The sequence below is a fragment of the Lonchura striata genome, chromosome 9 (genome assembly GCF_050655825.1).
Source record: "Lonchura striata isolate lonStrDom1 chromosome 9, ASM5065582v1, whole genome shotgun sequence".
NCBI lineage: Eukaryota > Metazoa > Chordata > Aves > Passeriformes > Estrildidae > Lonchura > Lonchura striata.
The window spans coordinates 6,055,349-6,076,312 of record NC_140711.1 but is presented as its reverse complement, the minus strand read 5'-3'; the positions used below and the strand labels follow the sequence as shown (position 1 = coordinate 6,076,312).

The 20,964-nt window shown below is 43.8% G+C and overlaps 1 protein-coding gene across 4 annotated transcripts in view; it reads right to left on the bottom strand.

Annotated features, from left to right (window-relative positions):
- The window catches only part of PAK2 (p21 (RAC1) activated kinase 2), a 48,563-nt gene that overhangs the window by 15,849 nt on the left and 11,750 nt on the right, over positions 1-20,964 (bottom strand). For all 4 annotated transcript variants that reach the window (XM_077785597.2, XM_031505669.3, XM_085587608.1 and 1 more), the window contains exons 2-3: positions 5,515-5,725; positions 333-433 (exon numbers count right to left, since the gene is read on the bottom strand). In XM_077785597.2, the coding sequence (XP_077641723.1) occupies positions 333-433; positions 5,515-5,701 (288 nt within the window). In that variant the 5' untranslated portion in view covers positions 5,702-5,725. The remainder of the gene's footprint in view (positions 1-332; positions 434-5,514; positions 5,726-20,964) is intronic.

The following is a 20,964-nucleotide window of genomic DNA, read 5'->3' as shown; positions in this document are numbered from 1 at the left end:
ATCAGAGGACACAACTCCTCCAGGTATGCTGGGCCACATGTGAGGAGTGGCAACACAAAAACACTCAACAGATCCAGTGTTACCCACTAAGGAAAGCAAACTGAAGGGGGTTTGTCAGGGAGGGCTCTCCCAGGTGACACAAAGCATCAGATGTGACACTGGCATTGCAGAAGCACTAACAGGTCACAATGTGCTGTACAAAAACAAAGGAAAAACAGCTCCTCAGTAGAAACAAAGAATAAATTGCACTTTTTTTTCTAAAGTTCTGCCTTGGCTTCACTGCAGCACAACCCATGGTGCTTCCTGAGCTGCTCCAAGGCAGGAATACTCACTGTGAACTCTCCAGTAACAGCATCAAAGCCAACATGGATGGTATGTTCAAAATCTGACGGTGGGGAGATTTCTGGCCTTTCCTTTTCCTTCTTCTTGCTTCCTGAAAAAGACATTCAAAGATCTCAATGTTAGAAATAAATCCTTCCCTGTGAGGGTGGGGAGGCCCTTTCACAGGGTGCCCAGAACAGCTGTGGCTGCCCCTGGATCCCTGGAAGTGTCCAAGGCCAGGTTGGATGGGGCTTGGAGCAGCTTGGGACAGTGGAAGGTGTCCCTGCCCATGGCAGGGGTGGAACTGGATGGGCTTTAATTCCCTTTCAACCCAAACTGTGCTGAGATCCTGTAATTCCTTGTTCCGTTCAAATAATTTATACTGTGGCAGCAAGAAAACAAGAGATTAAGAGCATCAGAGTGACCTGTTGAGCATATGAAATCTAAACATATTAAATGTTTACAATGCAAAAAAGGACATTTTAATATAGATTAAGAACAGCAGAAAAGGCAACTTCAGTTCAACCTCAAGTTCACCCTAAAGACACTTATAATTCAGTTGCCCCACTGCTTCAATTCAAGGTAATTAATGCAAACTAAGACTTCCTGTGATGAAGATAAGAGTGTATAGCCTCAGAGCAATTACCTAATTTAAATTAAAGGTGGGGGGAAGCATAATAACTACCAGAAGCAGGAACAAATAATTAGAAGGACCACGTGCACAATCCAACCTAGAGTCAGTTGAATTTATAAGCTATTTTCTAACACCTAGGGCTTTGGATTTTTGTTTGTTTATTTTGGGAGTTTTCAGGGCGTGGCTCGAGGGTGTTTTTTTATTTTAATTTAATTTTTCTGCTTTGTTTCTACATTCACCTTAAAAGTCCTGCTGTTCGAGTACAGAAGAAGCAGGTGAACCAGCTCTCTCTTGGTTGCAACACAGCAAGCAAAGATGGTGCTGCTCAGAGGCAGGAATCCATCAGAAATCCCCTCGTGCTGGGAAGGGAAGCACGGGGAGCGAGGACAATGCTCCAAACGAAAAGCCATGTGGGCTGCCTCCAGCTGAACAATGCCGTGGAAAGACACGGCTGTTATAAACAGGATATCTTTAATATGGCTGCACAGGGCAGAGCCAAAAAGCAAACTGGGCTGTCAGACCTTGCATTAAGCACAGCACAGGAGAAACTCGCTGCTGTGAAAACCAAGGGAAGCACCATTTCTGCCCTATTCCTTCCAGTTTTTTATGAAGCAAGGGAGAATATATATATAAAGTTGTATTTCTCAGGAAGGCTCCTGTTTGGGAGCACTTGATGTGCAGTGAACAGGATCTGGTGCTCAAGCCCTTCAGCATGTGCTGGGTAAATAAACCCACTCCTTCCAAAAATACACAGATCCCATGAGTAGGCAAGGCAAGGAGACGAAAACCCATTGCTCTGCCCACAGGAACAGCAGAGCAGCACTTCAAACAAACAGTCCCAGCCAGAGGCAAGCCCAGTGAGTCATGTGCTGGCAGGACATCCTCCAGCTCCGAGAACAAGGCCACGGTGAGGCCACGCTGCCTGCCGGCCCCGGGACTGAAATGGGAATTCCTCAGAGCAGGGCAATGCTCCTTCCCAACTACACGTGGTGGTCCTTCCTGCTCACATGGGTGAGCCCCAAAGAGCAAAATCTATAAGGAGAACGTGAGAAGCTGCCACAGGTTGGTGGCTGCACCCCAAGACAGACTCCAACCCTCTTAGGGTGCTGAATTTGGGTGCTGAAGGTGGCAGGTCTGGGTGCTGTCAGCTCAGTGCAGTGCTCTGTGTCTGGAGGAAGTTCTGCCTTACCCCTTCAGTCCTGCAGAGATGGGTGTTTTATTACCATTTTATTATTTTTTAGTAATTGTTTTATAACCATTTTATTATTGGTCATGGGACCCGGAATTCGGCCCTTGGCCCTGCAGAGACACACAGGTCCTTTGGAAAGATTTTGTGAGCTGGAGAAAGGCTCTGTCTGATTAAGAAGGTGCCTGAAATACAACCAGACTCTTCCCCAAGTGAAGCCACAGGCACTCAGCAAGGTGTACTTCCCAGGGCAAAGCCATCCTCAGGCTGCCCTTGCTTCCCAGCAACCAAATCCCATGCACAAGGCAAGAAACAGCTGTTTCCCCAACAGCTGGAGGCAGCAGGCAGCTGACTCCAGATGTGCACCTGGAGTTGCTGAGCTCCAGCTGAAACCACACCAAAATGTGCCCCTGAGCATGTGATATGCAGGATCTGGGTGATGCCCTCAGCATCTCCTTCAATATTTTCTGCTCAAAGACAAACATTTCTGGTTTTAGGGGACTATTTTAAAGCTTTCCAAAACCACACAGAGAACCTCTCACTTCAGAAGTCAGGCCAAGAAAATTCATGGCAATAAAGTACTCTAGTAAGAAGATGACTATCACTTCATTTATCCTAAACAATGGAACCAGGGCAAAAAACCTTCCATGACTGGTGATTAAATAATCTCTTCAAACCCTTAGGATTATTTCAGCACAGAACTAGCTCAGACTTGGGACAGAAACTGTGTAATTGCTAAATCTCTTCATCTGCAAGTCCCCCAAAGCACAAGAACCTCCCAAGAGAGGATCCAGAAGCAGATGAGGCTGGCCAGGAGAGACCTTGCAAAATCATATGGATAGAGATGTGCAGACAAAGCCAAACATTCCTGGATTTTTTCATTTTCTGAAAAGGAAAACTGAACATTTCTGCAGAGATTAGTTAAACTTAGTCACTGCCTGGAGACATTTTTCCCATGACAAAATTTCTACTCCAGGTTGACAGACTATTTTTGCATCTAGTCCCAATGCATTTTTTAAATCTGAGCATGAGGTTAATAGCTCTGTAAAGCTTCCCAGCAGCTGAATTTAAAGAAAAGAAGGATTCAAATGGGCATTTCTGGGGAGGGTGCGTCCCAGCCATGCTAATGAACAAAACAACTAACATCTGACTATTGTGTGAGTGCCAGAAAGACACTGTGCCCACTTCTGTTCTGCTAACATTCAACAGCCAGCTTTGCAGACTTGAGGGCCAAAACCCCTTCTTTGGATATTTATGTTAGCCTTGCTGCAGATCATGCAATAGACAAGTTTCTTTCAAATTAAAAAAAAATACAAATTCCAGATAGTTTCTCTAATTTGGGTAATTCAATTTCCATTTTTCCTAATATCCTGACATGCAGGAAAGCCTGCTTTTCTTCCATTACTTCAACTACTTTTTAACATCTAGAAAACACAAACTGACAGTCATTTCCTCTAAAATGTAGTTTTCTCAGCAGAAAGTCTTTCTCCTACTTTTCAGTTCAGAACACAAAGTATCAGTAGATAGATGCTAAATGAATTTGCAGATTAATTTGCCTATATTTGGTACTTGTCAATATCTAGAGTGGTAAGAATAATTGTCAAAGAACTCCAAAGCAACTTGAGATGAGCCAATACAACTTTAGGTAATTCTTCAACCACCACCCCATTCCAGCAACGAACAAACCCACCATCAAAAGAGAAAATGTCCATGGAGAAAAAAGGTGTCACAGAATGTCACAAAGCTCTCCAGCTGTACATGCATCCACAATTCATTTGTTACTAATTCAGAGCAAGGAAAACCTTCCTTAATGTGATGTTTATGTTCTACTTCATCCCTGTCTGTAAAAGGGCTCAAATGCTCTGATGAGCCACCAATGCAACAGCATAAAGACAAGTGCCATCCCAGCTCCTAAACTGTTCTCCCTGCCTGAAGATGGGCAGATTTGATCCTTCCATGAGATTTCCTTGCAGAACTCAGCGTGACAAATTCTGGGTATTTCCTTGTGGGACCAACAACAATACGGTCAAACACCCATTTCTGCAGGACTGAAGGGGTAAGGCAGAACTTCCTCCAGGCACAGAGCACTGCCCTGAGCTGACAGCACCCAGACATGCCACCTACAGCACCCAAATTCAGCACCCTAAGAGGGCTGGAGCCTCTCTTGGGATGCAGCCACCAACCTGTGGTAGCTTCTCATGTTCTCCTTACAGACTTTACTCTTTAGGGCTCACCCATGTCAGCAGAAAGACCACCACTGCTACTGCTGTAGCCCAGCCATAGACAGGCTATTTCACAATAAATGACCTTGTGAAATAACTATTCTTCCTTCAGAAGCTACACTGGGCAAATCCTTCCATCCTCCAAACAAGGAAACACACCTACTGTTGAGAGCAGAAAGCCAGATCTTGGGAACAGAGGGAAACCTGTCTCTCTGGGTTTGATCTCCAGGGAGAGGCAGGCTGCAGAGCTGCTCACACAGCTGAGAGAGAGTGAAAACCAGCCCTGAGGAAAACACTCAGCCAAGAGAATAATCAACCAGAGGAGCAGAATCTCTTCAAACAACCAAACCTGTGTGAGCATGACTGAACCAGTCCTGCCCAGCACACCAGCAGTGAGGCACAGGGAGCCAAGAGCACAGAAGGCATCAAGAGCAGCAGGGTTCTCTCCAAGGTGCATATCAAAAGTAATGTTAAACAGTAGATTAACAAAATGCTCAGCAGATGCAGGTCAGGCTTAAGTCCCTGTGCAGTCTTACCATCTCAGATGTTAGCAGGTCTTTCTATCTATGCACTGTTTTGTTGTACATGGACACACATTCTACAGAGCCAGGATAAAGAACTACACTGCTGTACGTGCACTCCCCATACAGAAAAGAGGGCAAACAACACACAAATACAGTCTAGCATTCATTATGGCAATTTTTTTTTTCTCAGAAATAAACCTGGGTTGCTGTAAAAAAAGATTATCTCCATTAGTAATCACTCCTGACACTACAGTTCCACAAACAAAAAATATGCAATTTCTCTGAGTTTTCCTTCATGCAACTGCACTTTTACTACTATTTCTTTACTGACTTTTTTTTTTCTCTTCAAGGTGCCACATAAATGACCACCAACATGAAGTAACTTCCAAACCAGCTGGGTGCTCAGTTTGAACCAGAAATCTCCATCTAAGTAACATGACCCCCAGGAATGCCAAACATTGATCAGGGCTGTTTGGAAATGCATTACTTCAAGCTGGGCAGCAAACAGGGGGTGGTTTTCCAATCCCCTACACTTGGACAGGCTGGACTCTACCATCTAAAGCCCTACCAAAACTTACAAGGGGTGTAAAGGAACACAAGTAGAGGTGGAAAAAGGAGGCATCTTACCTTTTTCATTGCTATAGAATATGGAGATGATTTTATGCCTGGGTTTCCTCTCTTCTGGGACAGAGGGCAGGGGTTTAAAGCTGTTGTTGGTCACCAACTGGTCTTTGCCCCCTGCACTGAAGATAGCACTGCTCATCCGGACGGGAGGGGCGGGGGGCTTGTCTTCCAGTTCTCCGTTGTCAGACATGGCTCTCAATAGCTAGGGGAAGCCCTGGAAGACAAAAAAGTGTGATTTGAACACAAGAAAAGAGCATGGAGTACATGAAGGTATCATTCCTTCTGCTGGCAGAGGGGAAGGAGGCGTGAATTGAGCTCTGAGGAACGGAGACACTGCCGCCCCCACCAAAGGAAGCAAATCCCTTCTTCATTCCCACTTCTGGGCCACCCATTCATTTGTGCCAGCAGCAGCATTTGTGGGATGGAGCAACAAACATTTCCAGTGATAAAAGTAATCCAGACCAGATGAACAATTCCCAGATCTGGTTCTCTGTTCACACAAAGGGCCTAAGTACAACATCCTTTGCTCTAGTCTAAAAAGCTTCACGCTCTAGTACCAAATAGCTTTAAAAGCCTTAGATGCTTTCCTTCTTGTCACTTATCAGACAAGACCTTGGGGACAAAGGAACAGCTTATGTTTGTAAGCTGTAATTCAGCACATTATCCACATTAAGTTCCACTCAAAACACCTCTACCCAAAGCACACTGCCTACATTAAAGAGCTCAGCACTGAGAGCCACAGGATCCACTTCTGAATGAGGCTTGCCTTGCTTCCCCACTTGCTGCCAAACTTTCTCCACTTGCAGAAAATAACACATAGTATCACCAGAATCCTCTTTGAATCCTCAACAAAAGCATGAGCGAAAACCGGGACAAACAGCTGCTAGAGCTGCAACCACAGCACAATAAAACATCTACGTGACACATTCCCCATTCTGAAAGATCTCTGCTAGCATTTCCTCCCTCCTTGTAGTATTTCAGGGATTTTTTTTTTTTCTGATCAACCAGGAAACAGGCAGTCTCTCTGCTACAGAGTAAAGAGCACAAAGAAGGATGTACAGAAAATACTTCCCAATGATAGGTAACAAACAGTAATAAATGTACCCTCAGTTCCTCTTCACTCAAATGACAAGCTACTTCTTTGGGACAGGAGCCAACACATCTTTGTGTTGACTTCCTTCTCCTCTCACAACAGTTGGAGGGGAAAATGGGAATTTCATTGGGAAGTGAATGGCCTGCAGGTGCCCACCAGCCTCCTATCACATCTCAAGGCATGACTCACAGGATCAGTGGCATTCACAAGAGCCACAGCAAGGCAGTGCCATCCCTTCTCAATTACTGTGCTCCCAACAACACAACACCTGCATCCTGCCCAGCAGCAGAACTAAAACAACATGAGCTGTCATCCCCTGGCATTTCACAGGGAGGCTGAATGCTGCCAAATCCCAACAGAGAGACACAAGTCAGGCCAGCAGCCTGGTCTGGAGCAGCACCCTGGTTTATGTTGCGAAGCTCAAGGAGATTAACACTAATTATCCCCATAAATGACCATAAAAGAATGTAATTTCTGTAATATATCATCAGAGGCACAAGCAGCACCATGTTCTGGCAGAGCAGCAGAAACTGGACATGTGCTGGTTGCTCCATGACTTGGAGGCCAGGAGGAAGAACACTCCAAGCTGTGCAGCACCCACCTCCACAGCCCTGCCTTGGAGCCCTTCTCTGCCACCTGAACGTGGCTGCAGGGATGCAGCTGTGAATCTGGCACTGATTCCCAACACTCTCCCAAATCCACTTACTGGTTGCTCTTTCAGGTGCTTTCAATCTGCAAGATTGTGCCGTTTTCCACTATAATATGTGGGACAAAAATTAAATATCCTGCAACCCAACAGCAGGCCTGAGCAGCCAACCCACAGGGATTTTAATTCCAAATGCTTCCCTTACAAGACATTGCAGCAAGGACATGCCACCTATGTGAGATGTATAAATCAAATAAGATATTTGCTTTATAAAAACATATATATACAACAGATCCACCAAATCAAACTGATTATTCATATATATGTATATATTCCTATACATATATATTGAAGTCAAGTTTGGAGTGATGGTAATACAGGGAACCATAATCTATGTCCCTTCTGTTAATCAGACCTCAGAAAAGAGGTGGATATAGGGTCATTAGGTATCCAAATGGGGACAGGTAAAACAAAAAAATTTCTTATTTGCAACAAATGCAATCAGACAGATCAGACAGTCAAATAAACCATAGCAGGTAAATAAATGCATCACATAACTTGAATGCCAAAATGGTACACTGGGCAAAGAAAACAACACCATGAGTGGCCTTTTGTATTTTTCTAAAGCAAACCCTATTATTTCCTCCATTTGTGAAGTTTTTCTGAATTGTCTGATAAGAGCTAGTGCAGGATGCAAGGATAAACAACTCACCTGCATCTGAAACTGGACAGTAACAGACTTGGAACTCCAAACTCACAGTAATTCCCCACACACCCCCTTAGAGAGGCCAGTCACTAAATTAACAACACTGTCATATGGTATTCAGGCTACAAATAAAAAAAAAATTAAAAACACACCAAAAAGTCCATCAACTGCACTTCTGCTGATGTAATTTTAAAACAAAATTCTCACTCTAGTAAAAATCCTTCATTTTCACTGACATGCAGCTCATCACATACTCAGCCTTGATCCAAAACAAATTATTCCTTACTATCTTGTGTGCTCGAGAGAAGAGATTGTGAAATAAGTTGGAAGGAAGGATATGGAAATCTAAATCTATTTCAGGAGAAAATCAGTGCTTCAAGGAACTGCTGTAAAGCATCTGTGCAGAACCCTGAGAGCTGCAGCTCTGACCAGCTGCTGACTGTTGCAAGTGCTCAGAGATCCTTGACCTCGCTCAAAGTACAGCCCAGGAGCTCCACAGCAGGAAAACAACCTGTGGGGCTGGTGGAGCAAACTGGAGTGACAAAAAGAGCTCAGGCATCAGCTTCCCACCTCCAGGACTGCCTCCAGCACCAGAACCCTTTCAGCTCACTAAATTTGTGGTCTAGGAAAGCCTCAGCTTCAAGGAAAAATTTAAACTGTAATTTATTTAACAAGACATGGTAGAATTTCTGAGTGGCCATTTCAAAGATCATTAATAAAATAAAGTGCTGAATTCAAACCTAGTTTGCACCAAAGCCCATTTCAAAGCTTTGAATTCATCATTTAAATAAATGACAACAGATCCACTCATGCCAAGCACATCATGAAGCACAGTTCTGATTTTCAGTCATCATGGGAAGTGAAAAATCAGTAATTTTGTCCAGATTCAAATCCAAATAGCCCTCTGTCTTCTGCACTCAGCTGAAGACGAGAGCAGTTCCCCTCTCCTTTATCCTTATCCTGCCTTCATCAGTCAAGGAAAGTTTCCACAGTATCAGGAAGTATTTGGAAATGGCTACAGAGGTTTGGCATTATGGGCAATGACTGGAGCAGGGATTGAAAAATGGAAGAAGAAATTTTAAAGAGTGCAAATGCACTCCAAAGCTCTGTTTGTGCTCTCTCAGCCTCCAAAGAGGAGAAGGAGCCTGTTCAGATCTCAGCAGCCAGACAGAATCACTCCTGCCCTGCCTCCTCCCATCACCCTCGTGCCTGCCCTGATGATTTGCAGGGAATTGCAAAGACATTGGGAAGACATTGCAAAGACATGGGGAATTTTTTCCAGTGCCTGCCAGGAATCTGTAATCCAGCAAAGGGGATGTCAGGCTCATATTTCTCTGACACGATCAGACAACACAAGTAATAGTGGGTTTTTTTGCTTGGCTGAAAGACTTTTACTAAAATAATTTACCTGAATTTGAGCAGCGTCACGAAAGTATGCTAAAGGTAATACATGGAAGAGGGATTCACTTTCATCTCTGCCAGTGAAGGAAATACCAGTAATAATAATAACATATTCAAGCACACCAGCAGCTCCCCCACAATCACTACTCACACTACATTTAGTACAAGATCTAGAAAGCAATGAATTGAACCACAGAGCTGAGCTGTGAAGCTGCAAATAACACTTAACTACAGCCTTCAAACAGGTTCAGTCCCACTACAGGACACACTGCACTCCCAAAAAGACAGACAAAAAAAGCTAAAAGTTCTTCTCCCCACAATTCTGCTGCTTAACCCACAGAAGACATTCACAGGTGCCAGTGCTGGTGATTCTCAGTCCTCAGCCCCAGTACATGACACTCCTCCCTCCTTTTGACAAAGGTTTCTTACTCTGCACTGAGGCAGTGAATATTATGTGATCTCTCCATCTGACACAGCCAAAGAACAAATGTGCTCTTCTGCAGAGGCAGCAGTGAGCGACCAGCAGGGTTTGGAGACCTGGAACCAGCTTCCTCACAACTGCAGCTCCTCTCTCCCATCGTATCATTTAGCTTAGAAATGATCTCTCAGATTGAGTCCAACAGTTAACTCAGCACCACGAACCTTTCCACCTTTGCCCAGAGAGGCTGAGGTAAGACACACACAGGGAGCTCCTTGTGTGGCTTAACCCACCTCCCCCTGCCCCTGCAGGGACCTGCCCGCCACGTTCACACGCGCCAAGTTTCATTTTTACAATCTACATCCTGCTGCTGTCTTTCCTCTTTTGGGGATGGAAAAGGCCCAAAAGCCCATGGTCATGGCCAGGTCACAGGAGAGAGACAGGTTCCTGTCACTGCCCCGGTGGGAAAACACCCAGAGAAATGTAACCCTGCCGGCGAGTAAAAGCTGAAGTGAGGCTTGGGCAATGCTTTCAGAAAGCTGACAAACACACACTGCTGCAGCACGTCACAATGCTCTGGCTTTGACTTGCCCTTTTTTGTTGTTTGTCCCCCTCAGTTCCCCTTGTGTGAGCATAAAGCTGGGCTGCTTCCTGAAGGACTTCCTAAGCACGGCCCCTGTGCCAGCCCCGTGATGGGGACAGAGCCTGACACGCACTCCCAGCCCAGCTGAAGCTCTGTGCTGCTGCTCAGCCCCCCTGCCTCTGGAAAAGGACAAACATTTTTCTTCTCCAGCCTGCTTGCACACAAGGAAAGGAAATAAAAGGGAAATTGAATAAAAGGATGCAAGGAAATAAACAAAATAGAAGACAATCATTCTGCTATAGTGCACACTCACATTTTCCCTGGAGCACTTGTATTTGAGCAGATTCAGTTTTAAATCCGGATTACAGTGCACACACATGAGCCTTACAAAGCCCTGAGCACGGGTAGGAAGATGGCACCACGTGCCAAACCAAACAGCTGGTGTAGAAAGTTCTCACATCACAATGACCTGAATTTGTCTTCTTAAGATGTTCAAATTAATGTATTTGAGCAGTCTAGGCTGCACCTGTATTTCACTGCCTGGGCTGCGATACTAAACTACATCAGGCTACTGCTTGGAAAAAGAAACCAAACCAAAACACATCCAGATTAGAGCTGCTTGATAACATGTCCCTAAATTCCTGCTCCTGGCACACAATACTGTGCTTTACACTGCCACTGATCTCTGAGGAGCCAGAGCTGAATCAGTGAAATACATAAAATAAATCTGTCACAGGAGCCTCAGAGAGCTGCAAGCTGAACTCAGCTCTTCAGTGCAAGTAAACATTATTCAGCTCATTTACTATCAGCAGCACAAACATCACATTTGGCATGACTGACCAAAAAGGAGGAATAACAAATTTGAGGCTAGTAAGGCATTAAGAAACAACCACTTTGCTTTTGATATGGCACTACAGCTGCAGGATACTTTTGGGACAACACCTGCAACACTTGGGCCATGCACAAAGTTTGAAGGCAATGCAGCAAAAACTGTCTGTGGCCTGACAGAAGGAACTGAAGAAAAGAGAAGAGGCCAAAGATGCAGGAAGGGCTGCTGGTGGGTGCAGAGGACACCAGAGTTCCACTGCAGCATCTCCAGGCAGCAGCTTCACCACTTCCCCAGGGGCTCATGGGGCCACTGGCAAAACTTGTCACTGCATCCGAGACAGCCACGACCAGAACAGAGGAAAAGAGCAAAGGAGATGTCCGGGAAACAAATCTCCAAGGCAGGAGGTGTCATGTGAAAAAGAACACAGAGGCAGTAAGAACAATACAAGAGCTAGCGTGCGATGCTCCAAGGAGAGACTGGCGTGACAAGGCAGATTTAAGATAGTCATGTCCCACTCTTGCTTCATATTATAAAATACCTTGCTGAAAATGCCTGGAGACTCATTCCCATCCCCTCAGGCCTCCAGTGGTTTTGGTAGTTTGCTTAAACACAGCCTCCCCACACTGCCACCTCCTAATACCTGAAAATCACCATACTGGAAGAGAGGAGACTTGATGCTTCATTATTCTGGAAAAGAGGTGTAGTTTTAAAGTGGAGATTGGAGAGCTGCTTACTTCATCACATATTCGATTTTCTTAGATCAAACAGATTGTGGAGTCCAGAAGCAGAATGAAAAGTCTCCATGGGTATTCTTTTTTTCTCCCTGTCCCTCCTCCTTTTTTTTCAAAGGCTCCTGTTGAGCAATAGATTTCCTGTGATTAGCTCACTTAGTGCTGATTATAGCTCACTTCCTCCCAGGGATTAGCAGAAAGCAGCTTTCTGACAAGTTTTTATTCAGATGGTGCTACCTAGCCAGCCACAGCTTCCTGCCCCATCACTAACAGCCTCCTAGTTCAGTGGCTCAACAGCTTGAAATTATTTCACTGCTGCAGAAAAATTCTCAAAACCAGCACATCTCAGACTGTCTTCTCTATGAAAAACAAAACAAGTCTTTTGGGATGTCTAGCTTTCCAACTTGAAGCATTTGGATCCACGAGATTTATTTAATTGGATCCAAAAAGGAGTTTTTTGGAACAGAATGAGACTACCTTCAGAGACTGAAAATACTTATCTCATCATTTCAACTGAGAAAACTGTGCAAAAAAACCCAGCAGAGGCAGACAAAGAACTGCTTTCTTGCAGACTTGGCAAACATAGTCCCAGATCTTCTGCCTGCCAAGAGAGGACTCGTGCAAAAGCACGGACAAGAGTAACTGTGATAGTGGCCAGGAAGAGGCAGCGGGATAATCTGTTCCACCTACAGTTATTGGAAACACCCGCGGGTGCTCCAAGGGGCCGCTTGGAGCCATCCCTCCTCTGGAAACACAGGTACCAACTTCCAGGGGATGTGCTGGAATCTCTCCTTCCAGCTTTAGGGGGTCTCAGAAAAGAGGTTTTGGTCAATGCCAAACCACACACCCGTGAAAACCAAGTCATTTTTATTTAGCTTTTCTTTACATGGGGCGTAGAGGAACCTACGCTAACCTAAAATACTCCGAACAAGCTCAGATTTACAACCACAAACAGGCAAGACACTCACCCTTCAAATGACGCAGTTGAGAGTTCAGCTGGGAAGAAAAAAAAAATAAAAAAAAAAAAATGAGCCAAACCAATCTGTCATCAATATTTAACAAAGGGGACAGTAACCAAACCAACTACCATGAAGTTTATAAACAGGTCAGGTCCCTCCTTGCCTCTTCCCTTTACTACTACAGGTGGCAGAGGAAACACATAATATTCCCACTCTTAATGAGGGTGTAGGAGAACCTCGGCCTGATTTGGCAAAATCTGACTCGATGATACACAGAACATATCCAGCTAAATTCTTTTAAATTTGTCTTTTTCAAACCTATTAATTTCCTTGGGACTTTTGCTGAGTCACACAAACAGAAGGAAAACGTAGCACAAATAACTGCTGTTAACTGCCAAGTGATAAAGAGATTTAGGGGAAAAAAAGATAAAAATCACAGTTGAGTGGACAGAATAAAAAAAAAAACAGAGAGGAAATTATCTTTAGCACAGAAGAAGGAATAGCCAAAATTGTAATAAAGAAGAAGGAATAGCCAAAATTGTAATAAATGTACTTACCATGAACTGAGTTACACAAGACAAATATCCTATTGAGGAGTATTTGAAAGGGTTCCTAAGGTTTCCTAAAGGAAAATACTCTTCAAACTCATTGCCAAAGTCCTTTACAACCTGGAGCAATTATCGACTCCATAAGGCACTGAGCAGATGTGCAAAGTCTTGCACCAAAAATGAGCAACCAGGCTGCAAAAATGTCATTTTTGAAATCAAAAAGGGATCTCAGTCTTTTGAGGAGGCTCGTAACTGAAAAAAATAAACAGCGAAAATCTGAGTTGGCTCAGTTGTGCAAGAGTCCTGGTAAAAACTCACTAGTAAAAGCAAATTAAAGAAAATTAACAATATTTGGCTCACTAAATACTGGGGCCACCTGTAAGCTGTGATTCATCTTCACCTTGTCCCTTGAACCCTGAAGAGCACTCAACGCCCACCCGAGTCATCACTTCTGCTTCATGAAACAAACGTGGCTCTGCTGAGCTGTGGTGGCATTTCACCACCAACAAACCAGGAACCTCTTCTCTGCTTTATTGCCTCTGAAAGACCTCGAACATCACAGGTGACAGCACCAGATAAGCCTCAGAAATGACTTGATTTCCCATTTCCCCTAAACTAGGCAGGAAAACTCACTTTGGGAGGCAGCTGATGAAAACAGCACACAGCAACAAGCCGGAGGGATGTGCTGATGGACACAAATGCCCTGATGGACACAAATGCCCGTTCCCACCTTTCTCTGAGGCAGCCCTTGCAGGAGCACAGAGGTCTAAGGAGGGTGGAGGAGGAGGAGGAATAAAACCAGGAGGGATCTGAGGGATCCATTGCCACCCTGTGCCGCAGGGCTGGGGAGTTGCCTGCCGCCTACCCACCAAATTCAGGCCACGCTCCCTTTTATCCAGCCCGCAGCCAGAGTTTTCCTTCAAGGAACCATTGTGCAAAGATGCAGAATGATAACACGTGCTCCAAGGTGTTTGAACCAGCCTGTTCAGTGCTGAACAAGGAAATTATCCTTCTTCTGCCTTCCGAAAATCCTGAGTCAACTAAAGGCAGACAAGGCAGCCGGCGGCACATGCAAATCTGTGAGTCGGGGTGTATGTGCTTACTCATATTTCACCACCTAGCAGACACTTTTCAGCCTTTATTTTTATAGCTGAGGTTTTCTAAACATCAAAGGAGAATAGGGAAAAGGGCAAGTATGGAAAGTTTACAAGAAAATTAAAAAAAAAAAAAAAAAAAAAAGTCTGCATCTCATTGTTGAGATTCTCTCTTAATTAAAGCTGACATTTACAGGCAGGGAGGGACCACACATTCCAGAGCAAAAGTTATTTCACTAAAGGCTGCCCTGCACGAGACACCTGTACAGCTTGGTGCATTTCTGTGCTAATAAGAGCATTTCCACCTCTTTAAACTGGAGATTCACTATGCAGCAGAGCTCTAAAAACCTCAGGCTGCTGGAGAAGTGCAGAAGGGTCACCAGTGACACCAACACAGAATGAAAGCGCTTTGTTAACTTATTTTTTTACCCTCCAGAAATATTATTGGGCAATAGTAAGACAAGGCCGTGGCTTCCCCATCCAGATTAGAGGTAACTGGAAAAAGAAGAGGTAACATGAAGTGTTTGTGAGGGTGGCAGAACCAGAAACAATCCAAGGTTAAGGGATCTGGTACTCCCCCCATCACACTGGTAGAGCTCTCAAATGCCAGCTAAGGGAAAAAGGAATAATAAGGGAGAAGACAAAGGGGAAAGATGAAACATCTCCCACCAGAAGAGCTCTCTTTTTCACAGGCACTCAGAACAGAGCTCTTTGTTTCTCTCTAGTGGCTGCCCAAGGCCTGCTCCAACCACAGTAACCAGTGGACAGTGGGAACTTCAGCTCAGCAGAGCAGTCCTGGGACCAAACTGATTCTTCTTACAGGAGTGCCAACCTGCCACAAAATGCCACATGGGGAAATCCCAAGGGACACAGGACAGCTGCTGATCACATAGCCACGGCCCCTGGGAAAGGTTCAGCAGTTTGCTGAAACCCCTGCATGACACAAGCTCAAGATGCTTCCTTTCTCATACCACACTGGACACAAACCCTGCAGAGGGAGGGCAAAGGCTTCAACAAATCAAAGGCAGGAGCTGAAAATACCACAAGCACTTGAACATGGCAAAAACAAACCCCACTCCAGAGATGGCTCTGGTGGACACAGCTCATTTCCCAAGTGTATTCCAGCAGCACCACAGAAACTAGAGACCGTTTCTCCTGAGAGAGCTTTATTCCATTTGTGTCACAACAGACTTTGCTGACTTCTTCACACATGGAAACTTCTACAGGACTAGGGTTCCCTGCAGCATCCCACTCCTGCACCAGGAAGTTCACTGCTGATAGCTGGGTAAGCTGCTTGTGGAAGGGACCATAAAGCTCAGCTCATTCCATCTCCACCATGGGCAGGGACACCTTCCACTATCCCAGGTTACTCCAAGCCCTGTCCAGCCTGGTCTTGGGACACTTCCAGGGATCCAGGGGCAACCACAGCTTCTCTGGGCAGACTGTGCCAGGGCCTTGCCACCCTCCCAGGGAAGAACTTCTTCCCAATATCCCATCTAAACCTCTTCTCTTTTATTCTAAACCCATTCCACACTGTATTGTGTAAAAAGCCTCTCCCTCCTTTTTATAATCCACCTTTAGACACTGGAAGGTCTCCTCTGGAGCCTTCTCCAGGCTGGAGACCCCCTGCTCTCCCAGCCTGTGTCCAGAGCAGAGAAGCTCCAGCTCTCAGAGCATCTCCCCACGATCCTCTGGACTTACTTTAACAGGTCCATGTTTCTTCTGCTGAGGACTCCAGAGCACAATGCAATATTCCCAGCGGGATCTTTTCATTAAATGAGACTGCAACACACTCAGGAAGGATCACCCCAATATTTCCCTGCCAACAGCAGCTCAGGAAGGAATCAGATCTTGGTAAGATACTCTCAGAGCTTGGTGGTGAAACCACGCTCACACTTGTGCCAAGTGTCTGCACAAGTGTGTCAATTCTGTCACATCTTCCTTACACTGGTGAGGTTTGAAGTTTTACAGATTTTATACAAGGACACAACCCCTAATTTTGTTTTTTCCTGGCATATTTAGGTCTATTAGGAGAGGAAGTACCTAGATGAGGTATCCAACCAATTCTGCAGCCATCGCAGAGCACCCCAGGCAACTCCCTCCCTGTTATTTCAAGACAAAATAAACAACACTAGAAGTACAAAGCACAGCTGCCACAAATTCAAATTATCCTGAATACTCAGACACAAATCTGAACAAATTCTGACCTGAATTCCTCAACAGAAAAACTAAATACTGTAATAATGTTCTCCTTAAAAAAGAGGGAAATGAGCAAGGCAGAGGTGCTCTGGAAATCACTCATTGCAGTTCACACCCCAGTACTGGTGTTGTGACACTGCCAGAGTTTTCCTTGTGTGCTCTTACAGATTTCCTACTTTAAAATTACTTGCACACATATAAGCAACACATTCACTTACAGCTTAATGCAGCAAATTCCAATGAAGTTTGGGGTAATGTTCTTGTATGCCTTTCGGGGAGCCAGAGCACTCATTTGGGCACTGGAAATAACCATTTCCACTTAAAATGCTGGCTGCCAGAATGAGTTTTTAAACTAACTTTCTGATTTTTCTTTTTTGAGTTATTCCTTGTAAAACTACCTCTCTCACTCTTCTTGCCCATAAACAGGTTTTTATCTGAAGTGCCAAAAAAACCAAATCCAAACCAACTAGAACTGTACACAGGCTACACAGCAAAATATATTAAAACGGCCAGAAAAAGCCTGAAACTATATCATAATTCAAAATATATAAATAATTCTTATACTGATGTGGAAATTGATTTTTACCAAGCCTACAGGACAAGTACAGGAGCCAGTAAGTAGGGAAAAAATATGAAAAGCCCCAGGATTTGTGTTAATGTGATTACCCCATACACTACTTACAATTTGCAAATCATGTGTATGGTTAAAATGCCCCAAACATAGATATTTTTTAAAATATACAATGATTTAAACACCAATTGTGAGTGGTTAAACAAACTGAATTTTCCAAGTGATTTAATACATCCCACCATTATTAGTACACTTTGAGGTAGTTACAATCCATGGCTGTTTATATAGGATGCAGAAGAACCACAGCCACAAAAATTTATTTTACAGCTCAAGAATGAAATCCTTTTTAAAAAATAAAAATACAAAATTAAGAACACAGTCACCAACTGAATACAGAAGGCCTGTGAAAACTACAACCAGGAAGGATAACCAGCACCCTGGGATTCTGAAGAGCTTCCAAAGGAAGCTGCCAAGTTAAAATAATATTGAAACAGTTGACAAAACATAATATTGCACTCAGAAAGCTGTAAAAGACTGGAAAAAAATCTACTTATATTGTTGTACAAATTCTGAGTTTAACACGTAAGCATAGGTAAGTGTGCCTGTTCATTAATCAATGAATGGCATTCCTATAGGCAGAATTACAAGATTCCAGTGAAATATGACAGAGCAGGAGTAAAGCTCCAGAAAATGCATTTTCACGAGATTCAGGCATTTGCACACCAAAAGAATGCAGCTCTCAGACCTTATTCTCTTGCCCCAATAACAACTGTGCAATTCTGGAGCAGATGAAGATGTTTGTGAGACTGAGCTCATATAAAACAGAGCACCAAGTCCAATGTCTGACAGCCACAGAAAACAAACTCAGCGACAACACAGAGGTGTCTGTCCATGATGTCCTCACACACAGACACCACCCCAATTCCAAATTAGAGCTATTTATTTTAATGGAAATAAGAGAGACAGCACTTATCTGAGGGGTCTAATTCCACTGCAAGGGATGCCAGATGATAAAGATCACATCATTCCTTGTGATGATGCGTGATGATAAAGACATCACAGCACTGCCTTCACCTCCAGCCTCACTGAGCCCTCATCACAGGAATGTGAGGGGAGGCAGCATCAATAATCCATTCCTTCAACCAGAAGAACACAAATAGCAGCCCAAGCAAATCCTGAGCCACATCCCAGCTCCAAAAATCCATTTAACAGAGTCCTCCCACTAAGCTGGTACCCATCACAATGACACTGGAGTCACCACATGGGTGACTACAACTCACATCACCCGGCACAACAATCTGTTGCCTTCCACATCTTCCTCTTTTTAATTCACAATACCAGTAGCTGCTACCAGCAAGGGTGAGCACAGAAACAAAGGCATAAAACATTTTTGCTGCAATACATGAGCATGGAAGGCTTACATTTTGTGTGTTTATGAAAATTCAAATGCATGTATTTTTTAATTTAAAAAAAATTATTCTCTTCATAAATGTTATTTTAACTATGGAAGACGGCCATACCTTTAGAACTGGTCAGCTTTCCAAGAGTTTGTCATCTAAAGGAAAATTTTCTCAGGTCCTTTCAATTGTTAAAAAAAACAGGAAGCAAATTTCAGTAAGCCATTTCAATAGAATAAAACAAGAGATAAAGATCTCTATTAAAGTTGGCAGCAAAGATAGAGCCCACAGAGTATCAGTCTGAGCAGTCCCTTGTCACCAGCCTGTCCCACTCTGCTCACAGGGAAATGGCCCATCAGCCACTGCCAACCAGCTGGGGCTGCCCCTGGATCCCTGCAAGTGTCCAAGGCCAGGCTGGACAGGGCTGGAGCAACCTGGGACAGTGGGAGGTGTTCCTGCATGTGACACTGGATGGACTTTAAGGTCCCTTCCAACCCAAACCACCTTGGGACTCTACAACCAGGTATGTGTGAGAGCAGAGGCAGCGAGTGAGGAACCAAAAGAAAGCACTGATGGCATCCTCATCTCATTTAGTAAATAAAAAACATGACCAAGAGAAAGGGACAATAAAGACCTCAAGTGCTGATGATTATTGACAAGTTATTTGACAAAATCCCTCAGGGTTGGGCAGCAAAAGCTGCTTCAGTAGTGCACGACACATGGTCACTCTTGTTAAGCAAAGCAGCGTGGAAGGAAAGTCACATCTATGCCAAATCTCGACCAAGATCCTCCAAACAAAGAATTCTCCAGTTAAGATGTGTTTAAATTTAGAAAGTTGCATCTCACTCTGGTCCATGGGCTTCAGAGGTGTTGAGGAAGTTAACTGCATCCACCATCAGTCTCTCAGCCAAGCACGAGCAGGCATAAAGGTGCTGGCAAAGACTTACTGCCAAAGTTCTTCAATCCCAGAGCAAGAGAGATCTCCAAGGAGCCCTGCCCAAAGCGTTACAAGATAAAGCTCAGTGCCAACCATGTATCTGACAAGTCTCTTAGAAGCAATGAGGGAATGAAAAAAAAAGTCATTTAAATAAAAAAGTCATTTAAATCCTGATGGTGTTCACAAAAATTTTGTTTTGCAGGAGTAACAGTCATCACTACCACACATTAAACTGAATTAAAAATCATTTAATCTCAGTATTTTCACTTATTCTTCATTCTTTCAGTTTATTCCCTAACCCTTCATTCTAATTCTTTTAAGACACTAAAACTTTATTATATGAGATGTTCCAAGTTCTGGTCAGATTGATGTGGATGTATAGGTTCGCCAGAAGTCTTAACTTCTTCCACAGCAAAACTCCATCCAGGTTTACCAAGACTGAATACATTTCCTTGTGCTGCAAAAAGACTTTCCATCATGCACACAACAAGCCAAGGAGAATGAGAATTATGCCTCTCCGAAGTAAAATATTTTACAGTGGAATAATTATTAATGAACAAGGAAATAAAAGACATCACAACAACACATTAAAACACACAGCCCTGCATGTGAAGAAATCACCCAAACCAGCTCTACTGAACTATCCTGAATTTTTATTTTCCATTTCCAGCAGCTACCTGGGAAAATAACATATATTTAAAAATCTCAACACCAATTCCCTCTAAAATATATATATATAAAAAATATAAAATCCCTGTAAATAGGCCCAAAAGGGCTGAAAAGCAGTGCTCACAAAAGCAGCGAGTCCTCAGCCAACACATACTTTGGTTACTGCAAAAAAGCCTCATCCCAAAAATCAGGAGGAGGAACTTGCCTTAATTTCCTAGCTGCAGCAGTCAAGGCTCTCTTTACCATAAAGAATTACTTCCTAAACTTGGGCACTGGTATCAAAGAGCCTTAGCACGTTGGCATCAGATTAAAATTAACTGTTCTTGCTGCTACAGAGCTTTGAAAATCCCAGACTCCACTCTTCTCTTTGCTTTTTCCACTTAAGGGGTAGAAGCAGAAAATATTTCACACTTGGTGATAATGCCCCAGCTCTGACAAATCAAAGATTTCACATAATTTATTTTTATAGCAGTGACAGCTAGCACTTCACACATTGAAAATAAAAGGCTGTTTCAAAGCCAAAAATCATTTAACAACATTAGGGACCTATTTGCTATGCCACAGAAAACGATGGCGGTATTTTGTGAGAACCTGTTCATTTTTGTGTGTTTGATCTGAAGCAGCATTCCCAAAAGCTCAGCAAACACGTGAAAAAGGCAGGAGGAGCAGAAA